Genomic DNA, 18,847 nt, shown 5'->3' with positions numbered 1-18,847 from the left:
CGTGCATGTCCTCCTAATCTACCTACTGGCTTCTTGGAAATTAACACATGGTCAGCACAAATGTATTTTCAGAGCCTTTATGACAGCTAAAAGACTTATACCATCACGTTGGAAGGATAAATGGTCACCTCCCATAATGCAATGGACTGGGGACGTTACAACACTATCAAGTCAACGCCACTTGCGAGTGGGTAAGTACATGGATATTTTGTCTGCTTTTCTTGAAATCTATGCATAACTCTCTTCCTTCCCCCTATTTTTCTCAATGCTATATCTGATGAAGAAAAATTGATGATCCTATGTATGTAATTTTTTTTGTTTTTCACAATTTATTTTTGTTTTCATTCGTTAAATTCACAATAAAAATGTGAAAATAATAATAAAAATCCTGTTCCAGGTAAATTGGTTGAAAGCGTTATTAAAGATAAAATTAATAAGCATATAGAAGGACAAGCCCTGCTGAAAAAGAATCAACATGGCTTCTACAAAGGTCAGTTCTGTCTCTCTAACCTTTTATAGTTCTTTGGAAGTGTGAATAAACATGTGGACATAGGTGATCTGGTAGACATTGGCTCAGTTTGGATGGCATGTTAGTCAACAGTGGAATATTTAATCAACCGTTGTTTAAATAGTCCACTACTGACAAACGTGTTCTCTGTTGGGCAAAAACCATGACACAGCTGGGCCTTAGCTAGACCTAAGGTTTATCCCGGGATCGTCCCAGGGTCATCCCTGCCTGCTCCCGGGATATCCTGTGTGTCATTTACACATGAACAGGGATGACCCCAGGATGAACCTTAGGTCTAGCTAAGGCCGTTGTTATTTCAAAAAAATAACCAACAGCGATAACCAATGGTTTGAAGAGTTGTTTTTCTGCACAACCTTTGATTATTGTGTCATTGATTATTTTCCCTGCCAACAGAGTTGCGGGACAAGACTGGCAGAAACCCCTGCTGCTTTAGTCCAGTGGGGCACCATCAGCAGGGGAAATAATCCTGTGCTGGAAAGCACTTGGGGAGCCACTGATCATGCTGTTCCTTGGTGGGGTGCTGAGATCCTTGGCTCTCCATGTGCTTCCCACTATGGGCACATGCTGTCCCTGAGTGGGGCACCACAGATCGCTGTGCCTTATGTGTTGCCAAGGGCATGCACATCCCTTGCCACCACTACCATCTTGCCCTGTGATCCATCTGGAGATAGGCTCAAGGAGACAGAAGGAGCCCCTTCCATCCCCTCAAGCTCATCTCCAAATGGATCGCTGAGTGGGGGCAGCAAAGGATGTCTCCCGCAGCTGGACGTGCAACATCCAACCAAGGGAGAAATCTGTATGCTTTGCAGTAGCAGGAGAGATGCTTGGACGCCCAATTCCCCTTCTCTTCTGCCAAATGGGCACAGGACGCGCAAGGTTCTGTCATCCTTGTCACAGCTGAAGGACAGATCCTTGCGCCTTCCCTGCCCCTCTGTCGCCATCATTTCCATAGCAACAGGACAGTGGGTGGCTTTGTTATAGCCACCCCATCCCTGTTGCTATGGAGATGAAGGCAAGGGAGGCACCAGCGCTGAGAGAACTGCTCCGCTGAGAGAACATCAGTTGTCTTGTGGTGCTTCTTCCATCTCCATTTAGTTTCAATCCAAAGAGCAGGGAGAGCTGATGGTCACAGCTCTACCCGCTCTCTGGATCAAAACTAAATGGGGATGGAAGAGGAACAGCCAAGATAACTGATGCCCTCTCAGTGGAGCAATTCTCTCGATGTCAGCACCTCCCTCACTGGCGGAAGCATCTTGGTGTGGGACATGCAAGGAGACCGCTTCAGAGCTTCCTCCTTCTGTGGCGGGTGCATGCTGAGGAATGCCCTCCGCGCCGGCCGCAGTGAGAACCAAGGGCGCCATGCAAATGGAGTGGACTATTCCCACTTTGTGGACTAAAGTGTCATCCAAACTCATCCATTGTTTACTTGGACTTCCAAAAATCCCTTATCAAACACGCATGAGCAATCTTAGCAATCATAGAATGAGAAGAGAAGTCCTCTTATGGATCAGTAATTTATTAAAGAACAGAAAGTGGAGAGTAGGAATAAATGGTAAATTTTCCCAATGGAAGGAAGTAGACAGTGTGGTCCCACAGGGATCTGTATTGGGACCAATGCTTTTCAACTTGTTCATAAATGTTCTAGAATTAGGAGTGAACAGTGAAGTGGCAAGTTTGCTGATCATACCAAATTATTTAGGGTAGCTAAAACAAAGAGGGATTGTGAGGAGCTCCAAAAGGATGTCTCCAAGCTGGGAGAATGGGTATCAAAATGTGATTGACTCTAAGCAAGTGTAAAGTGATGCCTATTTGGGGGGAAACCCAAACCTCATGTATAAGCTGATGGGATTTGAGCTAGCATTGACAGACCAAGAAAAAGATCTTGGGTTGTGGTAGACAGCTCGATGAAAATATCAGCCCAGTGTGCAGCTACTGTGAAAAAGGCAAACTCCGTTTTAAGTACAATTACATTGAAAATAAATCTGCCAATATCATACTGTCCTTATACAAATCTGTGGTACAATCACACAGGATACCATGTCCAGTTCTGGTCACAGCAACTAAAAAGGATATGGTAGAGGTTGAAAAGTGCAGAAAAGTGCAACTAATATGATCATAAGGGAGCTCCCCTATGAGCCAAGGTTCCAGCATCTGGGACTGGTTAGCACAGATCAAGGTGAGTAAGGGAAGAAATAGTAGAGGTGTATAAAATCATGCACGGTGTGGAAAATGTGGATAGGGAGACATTTCTATTTCTCTCTCTCTCTCTCTCATATATCAGAAATGGGGTCATCCTATAAAGCTGATTGGTGGGAGATTCAGGACAGATAAAAGGACACGGAATAATGGACTCAAGTTAAAGGAAGCCAGATTCCAGCTGGACATCAGGAAAAACTTCCTGACTGTTAGAGCAGTGCGACAATGGAATCAGTTACCTAGGGAGGTTGTGGCCTCTCCCACACTAGAGGCCTTCAAGAGGCAGCTGGACAACCATCTGTCAGGGATGCTTTAGGGTGGATTCCTGCATTGAGCAGGGGGTTGGACTCGATGGCCTTGTAGGCCCCTTCCAACTCTGCTATTCTATGATTCTATGATTCTAAGTACTTCTTTACATAGCACATAGTTAAACTATGGAATTTAGTTCCACAAGATGTAGTGATGTCCACCAACTTGGATGACTAAAGTCATGACTAAAGGGAGAGTGGAGAAAATCATGGAGGATAAGCTCATTAATGGCCACCACTCATAATGGCTATTGGCAACGTCCAGAGGCAGTTCCTATGTATACCAGTTGCTGGAGAACATGGGTGGGAGGGTGCTGTTGAATTCATATCCTGCTCGTGGTTTTCCCATGGGCAGCTGGTTGGCCACTGTGTGAACAGAATGCTGGACTAGATGGACCTCAGTCTGAGCCAGCACCACTCTACTTACGTTCTTAAACAAATGCAATGGCTTTAAAATCTCACTAGAGGGCAACAATATCCTAACCATCTGCTCAAACAGCATACCTGTCAAATAATAATGGGGGGAGGGGTTGTTAAAGGGGGGAGTGGAGAGATAATGCCAGTGTTTGTAATTCCATCGTGCTGCCTACAGCACAGTCAGATGGAATTTGCCAACATAGGACAGACCTGAAACTGCTAGGCCCTGGGATTGTTCACAAGGGAAGTCTTGCAAACAGGTTGGGGCAGTAATGAAAACAATGCATAGTGGTAAACAACTACAGGCATATCCCAGGCACACAATCCAGTGCAAAAATACAATAAGGAAGGGAGGAGACTGAATACAAGGATTGCAACCTGGCACCAAGTCCAGATTGCAAGAATGCTGGGTTGTGTTTTCTTTTAAGTTACAGCTTTAAAGTGAGTATTACACATTTTACTCAACGAGAGTACCAGCTTATGCAATGCAGGAGGAGGACACAAAAAGACCATTGTTATTCATGCCATTTTTCTCACTTTCATGTGCGCGCATGCACACAGACCAGGCGACTGAATTATAGAAGAACTTTGAGGATAAAAATTCCATTTTGCCAAAGAATACTGTGCTTGCAAAACAGGTTCATCATATGGATGTCAATGTAAATATTAGGTATATGACAACAGCATTACTATTCCTTGGAATAATTTGCTTTTCTTTGAAAAGGAGTTTCTTGGTAACATAACATTGTTCCTTGTGCAGGTTTCAACTTGCCCAGTAATTCCAGAAGATCCCACAAAGTGGTGCCACCAAGAAATTTTGATTTATTATTTATTACATTTATTTCCCACCTTTTTTTCCTCCAAGGAATCAAGGCAGCGTACATAATCATCCTCCTCCTTTCCATTTTATACTCACAAAAGCTCTGTGTGGTAGGTTGGGCTGAGAGTCTGTGACTGGCCCAAAATCTCCCAGTGAGCTTCCTTGGCTGAATGGGGTCTAGAACCTAGATCTCCTGACTCTCAGTCCAACAGTCTAGCCACTACACCACACTGGGTTGGGTTTTTTTTGGTTTTTGTTTTGCATGTTATTCATAAAGGATGTTTGCAAAAGGAGAGAAACAGGAAGCATAGCTTTGGAGCAGAGTGTCCTACCAGTGCTGGGATACACTGTCAGTATATCTGTTGTTCCAGCATCATTTCTCAAGTTCTATTAGCACAACAAGGCTTCTGTCAAATCCTATACCTCTCAGTCAACATAACTCAAGTACAGGATCCTAAATGTGTCTTTAAAAAAGAAAGACAACTACACACTCCTGATTAAATCAAAGGCACTCCCTTTAGAACTGCGACTGGCCCTCACTCTCTCTGCATTTAGGAAGGGGTTCAAGTCACATCTTTTTAACTTGGCTTTTAAAGTTGTTATTATGGCTTTTAAAGTTATTATTGCTTTACAGTGTTTATTTTAGTACTGTTTATCTTCTGAACTGTATTTTCTGAACAGAAATCAATACAACAATGAAGAAAAAACACAAAACCACCCTCAACCAGAGTGGACATGAAAGTCTTGCTAGCCAAAAGACTTATGGACACTCTTCCAGTGGTGTAGTGTGGTGTAGAGAGAGATTCAGGAGACCCGGGTTCTAGTCCCCACTCAGCTATGAAATTCACTGGGTGTCTTTCAGCCAGTGAAGGATCCTCTCTATTTTATTCTCACAACAATGCTGTGAGATAGGGTAGGCTGAGAAGATGTCATGGGGAGAGGGTGGATTGTGTAGGCCGCCTTAGGCTCCTTGGAGGAAAGGCAGAATATAAATATAATCTATAAATTCTCAAATGTATTTTGATAGAAGAAGAAGAAGAAGAAGAAGAAGAAGAAGAAGAAGAAGAAGAAGAAGAAGAAGAAGAAGAAGAAGAAGAAGATTATAGTAGTAGTAGTATCCAGTTCCTCCTCTTCTCAGGCAATTTCCTAGAATGCAGGCGGTGCGGTGAAAAGCGTTGTATTGCTCAAACTATTAAAGAGCAAATGACGATAGTCGGGGTGCTTTTTCTCTGCCCAGGAGATACTCAACTCTAACACTGGGAAATGGGCAGTTCATCCAGTATGCTGACTGAACTCCTTCCGCCACTAGCTGGGTTCTCTCCCTCCTGTCGTTATGATCCTGAGCCCGCCCGGAATTCAGGTGGGCGGCTACAAAGGCAGCAAGAGTGAAGTCATGATCCCAGCCCCTCTCGCCCAACTGGGTAAACTCCCGGGGAGAGGCGATCGGCGTTTCCCAGAGTACCCCGACCAGAGTAGAGTGGACGAAGAGCTGTGGAATTTTGCGCCTTGAATTAAGCAGGTAGGTGAGTGCAAGGAAGGAGAAAGAGAAAAAGAGATCGTCCCGTGAAATGGCTGGGATAGATGGGTTCTTCCGGGAGGCGGGTAGTGAAGTAAAAGCCACAGGGGCTCAGATGGCATTCTAGGAGCAAGAGAAACGTCTCAAACGTGCCTCCTCGGATTAAGCGTCCTTCTTGGACTTCCACTACATCAGCTATTAGATATGCCCCTAAACTTGTTAATACAGTACGGGAGCGGGGATGGGAAGAGCGTGACTTTTCTCGATAAGCAAACTATGCAGAGAGGTGAACAAGCCCGGGCGCAATTGCTCTACCGAATTTATTGTGGACGGTTTCTTATTCTTGGTATTGGGCTCCCCGTGCGGTTTATACAATCAACTATCAAATGAAAAAGATAGCGAATCTAAAGCAGTAAAAGCGAATCTAAAGCAGTAAAATCGCCAGAGCAGTAAGCCATTTGACCGAGAACGTCATTGGAGACACTGGTGATTAAGTCGAAGTGGGCTTCCTTGGTTTAGCTAACTTTTAAAAGAGGACAAGGGTTAGTATCCTATGTTTCAAGATTATGGTTTTAAAGCGGATCAGTTTCATTTGGACTGGGCTGCTCTAAATTCCAATCCGAGATGCTCAATAAAGCTTTTGTGTACCTCCGCCAGGAGCCAAAGAATACTGCAGTTAAGCTCGCCAGTTCAAGTTTTTGGCATTTCTGGAGCAACAACCCTCGAGCTCCAAATAAATTGCTCTTGAAGGGCCATTTCAATAGCATGGTACCAGGCTGGAGAGGGCTGCAATATACCTCTGCTCATACTTAAAATAGCTCTGTGGATCCTGATTGTTATCTTCCATAAATGCTTATTATTGTTATGTCAGCCAGTACATGAGGTTTCATTTCTGTAGCTCATTGTAGTCAGTGACACTTGCCAGGTGTTTGGTATTTTGTCAAGTACTTTCCTTTACAAGATTCTAGACGTGAAGGGAATTTTCTGGCAAGCCAAGACATAGACGGACACACAAAGAAGGCCCTAGCATATGTCATTCTGTCTTTATCTTCAGCAATATTTTCTTCTATCACAGAAGTCCTTGGTTTCAACTCCTGGGAACAATCTATGTAATTAATCTTATGCAACCATAATGATCCACATGTTAGACTGGTTTTGGGGAGGCCTGCGCCTTGTTTCTAATGTAACATTCATCCAAATGTCTTGTGCAGACTTGTGGCTGATGTTGACTGTAACCAATCAGTCAACTTTTAAAGCTTGTTAGTGACTAATATATTCACAATTTCTTGATACGCACCAGGTTATGTTCTTTTTTTACCTGTTGCTGCTTCAGCTGGGGCTAACGCTGCTTGCATTTCCTCACTGTTCAAGACAATTAAAGGAGTCGAAAGAAACAGTGAAAGAAGGTAACTTTCTTTATACATATGTTATGCTTTGTAAAACAAAACTCTTAATTTCTATGGAGATTCTGTTTTCAATATGAAGCACAAAACTATTGGGAAGCAAAAAATTACGATTTCTATGTGTTAATCTTCCTTCATTATAAAGGGGGGGAGGGAGAACAAATATTCCAGATACTATTGCCTAAGATAATTTGACTGAATTCTTTTAGGCAATAGTGTCTGGATTATTCGTTCAAGAAGTTAATTAAATTCATATGTAATATATTAAATCCAAAAAAATAATAATAATTGCAACAGCCAATCGTCATAGACTCTATGACATAGAGCAACAAGCTAAAGACACATTATTCTGGACATGAAACAATTTATATATACTGGACATATTTCACTAGGGATTGTAGACCATAACAGCTTCTGGTTGGCTACACACAACCAGGAATGTACATATGCCAGAACACCATTGTGCTTAGTTTAGTATAATCTTTGTAAACAGCCTAGAGCGCTTTGGCTATGGGGCGGTAAATAAATAAATAATCTGTATCTGGAATTCACCAAAACATCACTCATCTGTGGCTATACCAACTCCCAAGACCCAGGAAGCATGCCCAATGGTCAGGCACCAGGTTGGAGAAGGCTGGCCTACCAGTGTCTGAGATCAGTTGTATCTGCAGCACTCAGTGTTCTAGTTACTTCTGCAGTCTCTGCTTTCTTGGTTCTACCAGATTCATGATTAACTTATGAATGTTTTTTAAAAACAACAACAACAGGGGAATGTTTCCATGTGGTTCTCTGAAACCCTTCCCTGGTTATAAATATACAATATTTTTCAATTGATAAATTTCACGTGGTTACATCTCACGTTTAACCACATAACAATGGTTTTATAAGAAAGAGTAACCATGTTAGTACTGCTGGAAAATGCCATTTTGAGATGTCATTTTCCTGTTGAAATTGCTCACCTTAATTCACCCTCAGGCTCATCTCAGTTTTCTCAAACTTGCTTTGTCTTGACAAACTCCAGTCCCACCTAATTTGGCAGTAGTTCATTTCCCTTGACACATACTCTGTTTTGGATTGTAAAGGCTGTTTTTAACCACCTTTTTTCTGGTCCCCACCTTAGTTGGTTCAAGTGATATAATTATCATATTTTCGTATATAACTTTTATCTATTATCTGAGGATGAATAATGATGAGCGTTCTCAATGGTCTTTCAGACTTACATTATTGCACGTGAATATGTACAAAATATTGGGGGAATTATAGTGCTGTTTTTGTTTATTGTTTTTTCTTGGGCTACCCAGATAAAGATTTCTATATTGAAATGCAGTTTAAAGCATTACAGAGATTAGTTTGACGAGCCTCTGAGGATAGAATTGAACTGAACAGTCTAAGTAAATGAGAGATTTCTTAATAACTCGAGTTGTCTGTGATTCTGGGATGCCCAAACTTTATTGTGGTGGTGGTTTTTTCATGGATGGTAGGATAAGAAGCAAAGAAGCTTCATGGAAGGTAAATTAAAGTTTAGGTCAGACTTTCCCAACCTGGCATCCTCCAGATGTGTTGGGACTGAAACTCCCATAATTCTCAGTCAGGATGGGAGTTGTAGTCCAACACATCAGGATGATGCCAGATTGAGAAAATCTGGTTTAGGAAATATGTTCTAGCCCAATACTCTTAGAAAAACTTTGAAGAGCCTTCAGGCATCTTAAAAGCTAACAAATTTATTTTGGTTGAAAACAACAGAATGAAATTTAATAGGGATAAATGCCAATACATTTAGGAAATAGAAACCAAATGCACAGTTACAAGATGGGGGATACTTGGCTCAGCAATACTACAAACGAGAAGGATATTGGAATTGTTGTAGATCGCAGGCTGAATATGAGCCAACAGTGAGATATGGCTGCAAGAAAGGCAAATGCTATTTTGGGCTGCATTAATAGAAGTATAGCTTCCAAATCACGTGAGGTACTGGTTCCTCTCTATTCGGTCCTGGTTAGGCCTCATCTAGAGTATTGCGTCCAGTTCTGGGCTCCACAATTCAAGAAGGACGCAGACAAGCTGGTGCGTGTTCAGAAGAGGGCAACCAGGATGATCAGAGGTCTGGAAACAAAGCCCTATGAAGAGAGACTGAAAGAACTGGGCATTGTTAGCCTAGAGAAGAGAAGATTGAGGGGAGACATGATAGCAGTCTTCAAATACTTACAAGGTTGTCACAAAGAGGAGGGCCAGGATCACTTCTCGATCCTCCCAGAGTGCAGGACACGGAATAACGGGCTCACGTTAAAGGAAGCCAGATTCCAGCTGGACATCAGGAAAAACTTCCTGACTGTTAGAGCATTACGGCAATGGAATCAGTTACCTAGGGAGGTTGTGGGCTCTCCCACACTAGAGACATTCAAGAGGCAGCTGGACAACCATCTGTCAGGGATGCTTTAGGGTGGATTCCTGCATTGAGACTCGATGCTATTCTATGATTCTATGACATAAGCTTTTATAGACACTGTCCACTTCTTCAGATGCATGTGGTGTTAATTGGCAGATGTATATATTTTATTTATTTATTTATTACAATTTTATACTGCCCAATAGTCAAAGCTCTCTGGGCCATTCACACCAATTATATATACATCTATATACACCTGCTGGGGGATGGTGTGTTGTTAAACTGCATTGTCAGAGAGAATTTAAATGCAAAAGGCACAGACAATAATTATTACCTTAATGGTTTCTATTAACATTTGTGGGTGATAACACAGACAGCTTTGCAATGGTGAGCTGGTTGATATATGTAGTGTGATATATTTATTTATTTATTTAAAAAATTCAACTCACCTTTTTCTTTATTCAAACCACAATAGTGTTGAATCTCTTGATGAATGGTACTTCAGCAAATGTTGTGTTGATCATAGTCTTTGCTGTTCTTGAACAAAGAAATTTCAGTCCTAAGGTCATTGACAAGAGTGTCATGAGAGGTTGAAATATTCCCCACTGGTTGTTGTTGAATCATGGGTTGTCATTACACTATGGTTTAACTATGGGTTGTTAATCATGAACAACCGAGAATTCACAACCCAATCACAAACCCTGGGTTCTCTTCCTGTGTTGTTCATGATTAACAGCATGTGGTTCAACAACCCAGGGTTATGTGCAGGGTTCCCACGTCATGACAACCCAGGATTCAACAATTCGAGATTTAATGTCAAGTCAGGGGCTGTTCACATGTAACTACAACCCATTAATTTAAAAAGTAATGGCTTGTCATGGACATGCTAGGGGCACTGCCTGCAGCACATCCACTTTCTCCTATTTACATTAGATGAAAAAGCATCTTTTAACATTTTATCAAAAGATAAAATAATGCTGCCAGAAAGAGTTTGCCTTCTTCACTATGCAAAATGGGGGAGAGATTTACAGAGACATCCCATTAAGTTAAACAGGACTTGTGCTTATTGGCTGCTTTGTTCTTATAGCTTCCCAGTCTTCAATGTAACAAAAGCTGTGTTGATGGCTTGTATGCACATAAATTACTTTAGAATGTGTGTGTCCCCCCACCCCATTTTAAAAACTTTCCCCAGAGAAATCATGGCTCTGAAAAGTTCTTCAAAACAGGAAAATATGTCTGTTGTGGTCATATTTCAAATGTAATATTGCAAAAGTAGGCCTGGTATAATATGTTCATTCACTAAGCAAACTACCTCATCCTTGCAAAATGTATTTTATAGAATCTTATTATAATTCCCTTCAATAGTGAACCCGGGTGGTCAAGTACCTTTCAGTTTCACAATGAGAGCCATGCAAAAAAAGAAAAGGGAAAAAGATGTGATTTCTACATACTTGGGGGACTCCCTAGGTAGTCAGAAGCATATAAGTATATACATTAATTATATTTTTCTTTAAAGGAAATATTAAACATCCTAATAAGGACTTGTATGCTTCCAGTGCTTCTGGAAAGTTGCACTCACTGTGTGAACAGAACACTGGAATGGATGGATCCTTAGTGTGATTCAGCATGGCTCTTCTTACGACTTATTATCGTTTACAGCATCCCCCCCCCCCCCCAGGAACTGTCCCGAGAGAAAACCATAGCACAGCCGTGATTGCGCAGCAAGTTTTCACTCAGAAAAAGAGGGGAGCAGCAAAAAGAGTTCATGCCTTTTCTATCTTAGATGTCTTATTTCTTGTAAACATTTTGATGTGGTTTGGTTTTCAATTCTTAATTTTTTTTACAAATGCAACCTTTTCCTCTTCCCTCTCTTTAGAAACTTCCTCACTCTGATATATAGCAATAAAAGGAAGTGTAGGTCTGTAGACAACCCCAACACAGAGTCTTTTAATAGTATATAACACAATGGAGAAGAAAATAAGGGTCTTCTGTGAGCCTGGAACTGTACTTTGCCAGGCTGGTTGGACCCCTGAACAGGAGCACAGTTAAGGGTTCGTGATACACCACAATATTCTATCTGATATGGTTCTACTGAGAAAGCAATAAAGAGTAGTTTTCATTTTACTGCATTTATGGCAGATTATTGGCTTTACATACCAGTGGCTATTTCTCTCTCACTCCCACTGCTTTCAAGTATTAAATAGTTAGATTCTAGGTTGCTGGGTACTATCAGTTTCCTTTGGGGGGGAAACTGAAATAGGAAGATATCTTATATTGCGTCAGACTATTGGTCCACATATCCCTATCCCAGTATTGTCAGCACTAAATGGCAGTGGATCTCCAGGGTTTCAAGCCAAAAGATTTTGCAGTCCTACCTGGAGATGCCAGGTGTTTAACCTGGGACCTTCTGTATGTCAAGCATGTACTCTACCATTGAGCCCTACCATTAGGCATAGTGAGGCGATCACCTCAGGTGGCAAATGCTGGGCGGTAACAGTGGTAGCCTCTTAGGTCTTCCTTCGAAACTCCCCAGCTGTGTATGCCATACCGCCTGTCCTGTGCCCCTTAATCTAGTCCACTGCCTCAGGTGTGGTGGAGGGTGCTATGCTATTGTCTCCATCAACTGGAGTCAGAAAATAGATGTCGTTTTAGGATGTGGACTAAAGATAGTAGGTAAACAAGCTTCTTAATAGCACACCACAGAATTGTGTCTGGGACCCTTCTCACAACTGCAATTTATATGATATTTTTTCTTTAGCCAGTAGTACCTTGTCCTGTCTAATATAACTGATTCCAGGATTTTCACAATATCAGCATTGGGACGAGGCTTTGTATTATTATATTTGTACCATTTGACACTGGTTTGAATTAAATTTAGGCAGGTGTCAGACACAAGCAGGATTAGATGCAAGAAGTACTGACACATAACTGAGTCCAGAACACCAGAGCAAGAGGTAAATAACCAGGAAGCTGAGGCAATTAGAAAATGTGGGGGAAAGTCTCTCCCTCTCTCTCTCACGTGCACGCGCACACACACACACACAAAACCAAGGAGAAGCAGGGAAATTCCAGTTGCATCCTGCTTCCTTTTGCAGCAGCTACTATGAAGCTAAAGCCAACAAGAGCAGGGCAACCAATGTGGTCCTAATCACAATGTCCTGTCCCCTGGAGACTCACCCACAAGAAAACTGTGGCTTGGTGAGTCTCAAATCTGCCATTTAGGAAATGTTGTCTTGGGGAAGTTCAAATCCCAGCTCAACAATGGTATCCCTAAGTAGATATACGCAAGTTCTTTAGTTAGTTCTAGATTGATGTGACAGTGACATTATGATTTGGAGTGCTCTTTCTGCAGGTAAATGCTAAATTATAACGATGGTCAAAATAAAAAGGGGTTTTGACTCAGACCTAGCTAAGATGCACTCAAATCTGCCATGCTGCCACTATCATAGCAAAATGGAAGAAATAAGATATGAGCCATCAGGACTGTACAGCGTCCTGTTTGACTTGTCCAAGCATGGATGGGTTGTTGTTTTTTTAAAGTGTGTGAATTGTCATTGAGAAGCTGCATGATTCTGCTGGCTCTATGACTTCCTCTATGCGACTGTAGTTACAGGTCTCCAGTGTGTTTATTGTGTTTTATCATGTATGAATTGGAATCAGGAGATTTTAAGGTATCTTTCCCCCCAATGTATTTATATGCTAAAGGTTTTTTTAATGCCATAGCTTTGTTTCTAATATATGGTATTATTTTGGACAGTGTTCATTTCAGCAGAGAAAGCTGATTTTTTTATTGGACGGCACCTTCTACACAACAGATTTGACTTTGAACTAATAACCCCAGGGGATCTTGAAAGAGAATGCTATGAAGAACAATGTGATTTTGAGGAAGCAAGAGAATATTTTGGAGACGCAGGAAAAACAGTAATTACTTTACTTTGGTGGGTTATAAATGAGAGATGTTAAAGGTCAATGCTGAGGACCATTTCCAACTGCATATTTTTGTCATTTGATAACTGGATCAGAATCCATTTAGGGCTGAAGTGTTGATGTTGTTTACTGGTCTCAGCAGTGAAGGGACTGTGCCTCCTGGGTTAGCCCAGGGCCAATCATTCTTCGATCCTTTGAACTATTGTGCAGAGACAGAAGACACCACTTGCCTAGAACACTAACCATCAAATATATAGAAGAATTTATGGGTGAATCCAAATTCCTCATGCTAATAACACTCATTTAAGATTAGCACGCTACAGGGACAGGGAAGCCTTAATCCGAAGGCTCTGTTCCACTGCTAGCACAGAGATCTTTGGTGCTCTCTGTTCTAGCAGTAGGAGGGAGCATCCAAAGGAGAAATATTAAAGAAGCAAAACCTAATACCAGTGTAAAGGATGAGATGAAAGAAGCCATGATGTTTATTAATAGTGCTTGACTGGCTGTTGAACCCAAGTCTTAATTGTTAATCCCTGTTTCCTCATTGAGGTTTCGCCTGTTCCTGACTGGTTCTGGCTCAGCTTATATGTAGTATTGTAGCATGCTCTTATTTGTGACTGAAGCTAGTGTTTTATTTTTAGCTGTGTAAATTTATTGTCTTATATAATTTTATCTGTATGCTGCCCTGAGATCCTAACGATATAGGGCGGGATACAAATGTTTTAAATAAATAAATAAATAAAAACATTTCACATATAAAATTTAAGTTTTAGATTAAAAAAAAACTATTAATATTTAGAAATGGATGCACTGCTTATGGTTTCTAGTCTTGTTTTTGGAGTACCGTATCATGTGCATCACATTGCCTGCATATGGTATATACTAATGTTTGTGGAAATAGAAAATTCATTAATATTGGTATTAAGGCCGGTTTTAAACAACTCTAACCAAGCTCCTACTTAATTAAGTGTAACTCTTGTAACTTCAGGAAAAGTTAAATTCTGAACTGATTTTTGGAGTGGTTTTTTTTTTTTTTTTGTTTTGACTTGATTACACTCCTGTAGACTTGCTCTCTAACACATGTTTTTATTTCTTGTCCCAGATGTCTTTTTGGAATGAATACACTGTAAGAAGCCCTGGCACAAAGACAGGTAAGAAAGTTACAGCAGATTTTTTTTCTTTTATATTTCAGACACTAATGCATTTTATTCACAGTCATTTAGTCAGAATTCCTTTGACACCATTTCTCCAGTACTTTGTTTTAGATCTTATATTTCTGATGAATTATTTGGCCCCCTTACATAGTGTGACTTCATTCTTTTCCTTTCAACTAAATCCATTTCTTTAATGGATTTGGAGCATAAGGAGAGAACAAAATGCTCTAGTGAAGTACATCTAGTTTTCAGATGCTACATGGCACCTGTACAATACATGCTGATCCTCTGAAGGAAAAGAATATGAAAAGCACTATTTTGATAGCTTCCTTTTTTTTACTATACCTCAAGCTTGGGAAATAATTGGCTCATAGGCTGGCAATGTTAGATATCTATCCAGATGGCTTTCTTCCCACCCTAACCCTTTCTACAGTGTATGGCTTGATTTACTCACATATTTGTTTTAATTGAAACTACCTGCTCTGTGGGCATGTGGCACATTATGTTCATTCAAGCTGTATGTTTGCATCAGGCACGCTGAGTTCTGGTTAGGGGGGGTTAATCTGGTTATGACCTCCTTGCCATGGTCATGTCTCATCCTCCTATTATTCTATGCATTGTACTGCCGTTGTCCAAGAACCTCTCTTCAATAGAGTCTGGTCTTTGATGTAATGCAGCAATTTGGAACCTCCAGCCTGCAGGCCTAATCTGACTAACACAGGTTTCAAATCCCGCTGATGCAGAGATGGGCACCCTCCGTGGGGCCCTTCTCCAAGCCCTACCTCTGGCCTGGAGGCTATTGGGAGCTTGGAGAGGAGGCAATCTGGCCCCAGACTAAAAGAGGTTCCCTGCCCCTGATGTAACGGGTATGCTAAATATCTGGAGAAGCATATGTGTTTCTGTAAAGAAGTTACATTTATAAATCTATAGTATAAATTAGGAATAGTTTTAGGAGGCATACATATTAATGTCTAGGATAGTGCTGTGTTAAGAAAATGGCCTGGGATAAATCAAGAAACAATGCAGTATTTGAATACACTTAATTATTTTGACTTTTGTATAGGTGGGCAAGCAATGGAGAAGATTGATGTTATGGGGCTTTTGACTGGACTGATTGCAATTGGAGTACTGTTGGTTATAGCCGGAATACTTATTTATTATCTCTGCCAAAGAAGATGCAAACCAAGATTGCCAGGGTAAGGAACTAAATATAGCAATTACCATCAAAAGTTTCTATACCCTAAACAAACTACTGTTTACAGGATTTGTCAATCGTGTTCTGTTTGGATTCATGCTGTGCAAGGTCTGTACATGTGCAGATGTTTGTGGACTTTAAAAAATATGTGAGCAGAACATGGTTTACTAAATGATCTGTGGACTTTTACGTTGAACAGTTGAATCCTTTGTAACAAAAACACTTTTAATAATGCTGTTGTGTCCTAATTTTGGAAAGCCATGATGCATAATTTGTAAAGAAATCCTAGTATGATTTTGGCCATTCCATCTCAAATAGTATAGGATATGAATAGAAATTAGATATATGCTTCCATGTGAAGATCAAGAAAATAATTCTTCAGGGTAAAATCTGTGCTGGTGGGGAAGAACAAATAGAAACATAGGGAGCAGCCTTATGCTGAGTCAGACCAGCAGTAGGTAGTCTATTTAGTAGTGTCTCTATACTGACTGACAGCAGCATTCCAGGATTTCAGACAGGGGTCTTTTCCAGCCTCACCTGGAGAAACCGGGGATTGAACCTGGGACCTTCCATATGCAAAGCAGGTGCTCTACTACTGAGTTACAGCCCCTTCCAGAAAAGGAAGAGGAACCTGCCAGGACCAAATCAAGGCTCTTAAGAAACTGCTTACAACTGTCTTGTAATGAAGATTTTGTAACTTAAAGCGCAGAACCTTCACTTGATGTAAAATTTTAACTAACACGCACAAATCCTTCTGTTTCTGTGCATGGTTTGCTCTTCAAATAATTAATGCAATATGGGTGGGGGAAATTAGAGGTTGATACATTATGGGAATAACGGCACTAACATTTTAAAGCTGGAAAAGGAAACTGAGCACACTTTTTTTTCTTTTCTTTTTTTTACAAAGCAATCCTACAGTTCCTGGGAGGGCATCCCAGGGACCATAGGATGGTGCAGATTTCCCTCTCTGAGCCTGTAGACACAGTTACAACCTTGGGGAGGGAAGTCCAAGTATGGAACCATCTCACTGCCACCACTGCAACAGTGAACTCGGAAAAGAGTTTGGAAGGGATAAAAGGTGGCGGGGAGGGGGAAAGGGGAGGCCATGGCTTTGCTGTATCCAGGAGCCTCTTCATATCACTCTGCACCCACTGAGAAGTAGGTCAGCGAGACAGCTAAGAATGCTAAAAAAACAAGAACAGGAGATGAAAATCCTTCCATCGTTCCTTCCGCTGTGCCTGCCAGGGCTCAGGCTAGACAAGAGGGCTCCAGTCTCAGAACCCTCCATCTACAGAGTATCAATCCTTTAAGGCTACATTCTTAATGGCGAATGGCCCAATCCAGCAAGAGAGATCTGCATACTGAAGCATGTGTAACTGATGTAAATCTGCATTCATCTGAGCCCACTGAACTGTCTCCTTTGAAATGCATGGGGGATGCTTATCCCCAGGACCACCAGTTATAAAGCATTTCTAGAACTGTATTGTGGCTATAATGTTGATGCTTTGAGAACATGCTGTCCTTTAAACAAGTTAATAGTTTATGACTAGTTGCCAATGACACAATTTTAAATGTGTTTCTGTGACAAAACATTGCAGCTTTAAAAAAAAATCCTTGAAAATACTTGTGGCTTTGATAGCTTAGGAAAGCATGAAGCAGCATCTTGGAAACTTGTGCATAGATGCTAAGCAACAACATTCCAAGGCCACTTCGCAGATTATCATTTTCCTAAAGAGGGATAATTTAAAGAATAATTTTGTGTGAAGCGCTCCAAATGAACCACAGCAGCCCCTTAAAATTATAGCATCTAGTACTCTCAGAATACTCTCTTTAATATAAAAAACACCAGTTACTCAAGCTGAGAGAACATTTACTCAAACTGTTCTCTCAATAAGGTGATTCAGGCTAGATAACTTCAGCAGTTTCCCCACCCAGTGAGATGAGTCTTTGACTACAGAAGACCTTCACCCTTTATGTAGAAACAGCTGTCATCATGGCTTCTCTTAGGTAGTATTTCCTAATGCCAGTCAAGAGGGCTGCATAGTGATGACTGGAGAAGCTAAACGACAATAGTACTCCTATTACAGATGTTTTTGTTTAACACCAATTGTTTGTCTTGCTGATTTATTTTATTTATTTATTTAAAACATTTGTATCCCGCCCTATAACACTAGGATCTCAGGTTGGTGTCAGCAGGTTCAGCACTTTGTAGCACATGCTAGAATGGCACCATCTCTGCATATGCTGACATGCTGCTGCTACCACTAGCGTGCAGGATTGCTGCAATGTGTGCATGTGTGTGTGTTTGTGTAGCTGTTTATGTGTGTGCGTGCACAGCCTCCACACACACACCCCAAAGTTCTGTGTCCCTGCCATAGATTATTGTACTTAGTCGCCACCACCTCCAAAGGTTATATAATGTTTAAAAATTGGTTTCATTCATAAAAATTGTCTTTTTATTTTAGGCAAAGAAGCTGCAGGCGGCATAACTCATCCATTATCTTCCAAAGAAATGAAGAATTTTCATTAAATTCTGTCTCTCCACATGCAGAACCAATAGGATTGCCAACTTATGAACAAGCAATGGCATTAAGAGGCAATTATGATGCTCCACCCCCGCCATATCCAGGCCTTTCAGGACGGTTTAAAATGTTCAAGAAGTCTTTCTCACTTCCTGGTCCTTAATTAATAAACATGGCTTTTGTAATGGCTGAGAATTAATCTTGACTAAAGGAAGATGTATAGCTGAAATGCTGCAGCATTGTACTTACTTCAGAAGCCTTTCACAAGTGTGAAAAGGATATAGCTCTTCAGCATGCCTAAGAGGAAGTGAAGTGTGTCAGGTGAACAAGGGAACCATCCTTCTGCAATGTATTTTGATGGCCAAGGAAGAAAGAGTCCTTTTGTTATGCTTTTTTTTTTAGGTACTAAGAACTTATTGAACTTGGCTCCCATGCATTTTGAGTCACTCAGTCAGTGAACTAATATGCCACTTT

General features: G+C 41.0%; 1 protein-coding gene across 2 annotated transcripts; it reads left to right on the top strand.

Annotated features, from left to right (window-relative positions):
* Nucleotides 1–5,764: 5,764 nt before the first annotated feature.
* Nucleotides 5,765–18,558, top strand: PRRG4 (proline rich and Gla domain 4). 2 transcript variants are annotated; one of them, XM_063118776.1, is made up of 6 exons: nt 5,765–5,789; nt 7,087–7,192; nt 13,333–13,496; nt 14,605–14,653; nt 15,720–15,852; nt 18,317–18,558. In XM_063118776.1, the coding sequence occupies exons 2-6, from the start codon at nt 7,090–7,092 to the stop codon at nt 18,534–18,536; spliced, it is 669 nt and encodes a 222-aa protein (XP_062974846.1). In that variant the 5' UTR covers nt 5,765–5,789; nt 7,087–7,089; the 3' UTR covers nt 18,537–18,558. The 2 variants fall into 2 exon arrangements, with proteins under 2 accessions (XP_062974846.1, XP_062974845.1); XM_063118775.1 differs by lacking the exon at nt 5,765–5,789 and adding an exon at nt 6,744–6,895.
* Nucleotides 18,559–18,847: the final 289 nt, after the last annotated feature.

The sequence above is a fragment of the Elgaria multicarinata genome, chromosome 2 (assembly GCF_023053635.1).
Source record: "Elgaria multicarinata webbii isolate HBS135686 ecotype San Diego chromosome 2, rElgMul1.1.pri, whole genome shotgun sequence".
Taxonomy (NCBI): Eukaryota; Metazoa; Chordata; class Lepidosauria; order Squamata; family Anguidae; genus Elgaria; species Elgaria multicarinata.
Note: the sequence above shows the minus strand (reverse complement) of the source record. Positions and strands in the feature narration are given on the sequence as shown.

Excerpts from the sequence above, each read along its gene's own strand:
- PRRG4 (XM_063118776.1), top strand. The coding sequence starts at position 7,090 with ATGTTCTTTTTTTACCTGTTGCTGCTTCAGCTGGGGCTAACGCTGCTT. Across the intron at positions 7,193-13,332 it reads GAAAGAAACAGTGAAAGAAG|TGTTCATTTCAGCAGAGAAA; the intron begins GTAACTTTCTTT and ends TATTTTGGACAG. Across the intron at positions 14,654-15,719 it reads AAGCCCTGGCACAAAGACAG|GTGGGCAAGCAATGGAGAAG; the intron begins GTAAGAAAGTTA and ends ACTTTTGTATAG.